The sequence below is a fragment of the Notothenia coriiceps genome, unplaced genomic scaffold (genome assembly GCF_000735185.1).
Source record: "Notothenia coriiceps isolate Sejong01 unplaced genomic scaffold, NC01 NC01_scaffold00016873, whole genome shotgun sequence".
In the NCBI taxonomy this organism is placed as follows: domain Eukaryota; kingdom Metazoa; phylum Chordata; class Actinopteri; order Perciformes; family Nototheniidae; genus Notothenia; species Notothenia coriiceps.
In genome coordinates, this window is record NW_011349574.1 from 341725 (window position 1) to 343797 (window position 2073).

Genomic DNA, 2073 nt, shown 5'->3' on the forward strand with positions numbered 1-2073 from the left:
ATTGGGCTTCCAGTAGCTCTGGAGAGAGCTTTCGCACCTGTGGCCACTAACGGTCATCATTTCTCTGCTTTGTTTCAAGACCCGCATCAGAAAGCTTTTGAATGGTGCTACTTTTCCAGTTGGTCTACCTGCTCTTCACGTAGCTCTGCATGTCGTCGGTTAGGTGCTTTTTTTTTCTGGAGATAGGCACTGCTCAATCCACTCCTCCATAGTAAGACCCCCCCGGAGGTCGAAGTTAATCTTAAATGTTTCCATCTTAAGCTTTGTACGTTTGTTTCGTAACGGAAGAAATTTAAAGTGATTTAAGTTCTGTTATATCTTCTAGGTGAAGGAGGACAACCAGGAAATCGCCAGCATGGACAGACAGTATGTAACACAAACAAAACCCTGAGTCTCTGTCAGGGTTCAACTTTCTTTTTTTTTTAACTTTTTTGGATTCATTTACATTTTATAACAACAGCATACTTTGCCTGAAGTTATCAACACATGTTTAAAGGTTCAAATGGTTTTATTATATTGAAGATTTGAAAGTTAATCATCCCTTCAATAGTGTTTTATTTGTCTGATAGTTTACATATTTTTTCTTCACGGTCAACTTTTATATTTGCACTCTTTTAGTTCTGTTTTTTCTTCTATTTTGTTATATATATATATATCGTATAATTGTTTTTTTTTATTATTATTAATAATGTGCAATACTTGTTTTACATGCAGCTAAAACATTTCCCATTTTGGGATTAATAGAGTATACGTATTTTATCTTATCTTTTCTACCTAATTAATTGGTGCTTTTTGTCTTCTCTTACTGGCTCCGTGACCCTGGCCCTCTCAAGTATTCGCTTCTGAATAGGAAACCCATTTTCCTCTGTGTTCTGATGTGTGTGTTCCGATGTGTGTGTTCTGATGTGTTCTGATGTGTTCTGATGTGTGTGTTCTGATGTGTTCTGATGTGTGTGTTCAGGCTTACAGAGATCAGGGAGAGGATGGAACAGATCACAGAGCAGATCCGACAGCTGGAGCAGGACTCAGAGGAGGCGCAGGGTAACACCGTGTGGCAGTCTACACTTTTCATCTCTCTATCGAAATGTCGTACACTGCCTCAAAAGTTTCACGTCTTATTAAAGAAACGATGTTATACACTATAAACAATGTTAGAGACATGTCTTTGTTGCCATATGTCAAGGGCTGATCATTATTTCCATGGCATTAATCTACTAATTATATTTATATGTCATAGTTTGTGATTTCAACTATATCAATTCCTATTATTATGACATGGGGAAAAGCCGTAGTTGACATGTCTGAAGTATTTATTGTGTGACAGAGATTCCTAAATTAATATATTCAATTATCCTTTTTTGGCGTTGAACTATTTAAAAACAGGTGTCCCTTTTTCAAAAGTATTGCTTGGTCTTGGACAACTTAATGATTGAAATGCCTTTACTTGGACATACAGGACTGTCTCAGAAAATTAGAATATTGTGATAAAGTTCTTTATTTTCTGTAATGCAATTAAAAAAACAAAAATGTCATACATTCTGGATTCATTACAAATCAACTGAAATATTGCAAGCCTTTTATTATTTTAATATTGCTGATTATGGCATACAGCTTAAGAAAACTCAAATATCCTATCTCTAAATATTAGAATATCATGAAAAAGTATACTAGTAGGGTGTTCAACGAATCACTTGAATCGTCTAATTAACTCGAAACACCTGCAAGGGTTTCCTGAGCCTTGAAAAACACTCAGCTTGGTTCAGTAAACTAAATCACAGGGGAAGACTGCTGATCTGACTGCTGTCCAGAGGACCGTCATTGACACCCTCCATCAGGAGGGTAAGACACAAAAAGAAATTTCTCAAAGAGCAAGCTGTTCACAGAGTGCAGTTTCAAAGCACATCCACAAAAAGTCTGTTGGAAGGGGGAAATGTGGCAGGAAACGCTGCACAACCAAGAGAGATGACCGCAGCCTTAACAGCATTGTGAAGAAGAGTCGCTTCCAGAATTTGGGGGAGCTTCAAAGACAGTGGACTGAAGCTGGAGTCCAGGTATCAAAAGTCACTGCTGATT

General features: G+C 37.4%; 1 protein-coding gene across 2 annotated transcripts in view; it reads left to right on the forward strand.

Annotated features, from left to right (window-relative positions):
* The window catches only part of LOC104949914 (intraflagellar transport protein 74 homolog), an 11474-nt gene extending 10314 nt beyond the window's left edge, over positions 1-1160 (forward strand). For both annotated transcript variants that reach the window (XM_010776352.1, XM_010776353.1), the window contains exons 12-13: positions 326-366; positions 962-1160. In XM_010776352.1, coding sequence (XP_010774654.1) covers positions 326-366; positions 962-1145 — 225 coding nt within the window. In that variant the 3' untranslated portion in view covers positions 1146-1160. The remainder of the gene's footprint in view (positions 1-325; positions 367-961) is intronic.
* Positions 1161-2073: the final 913 nt, after the last annotated feature.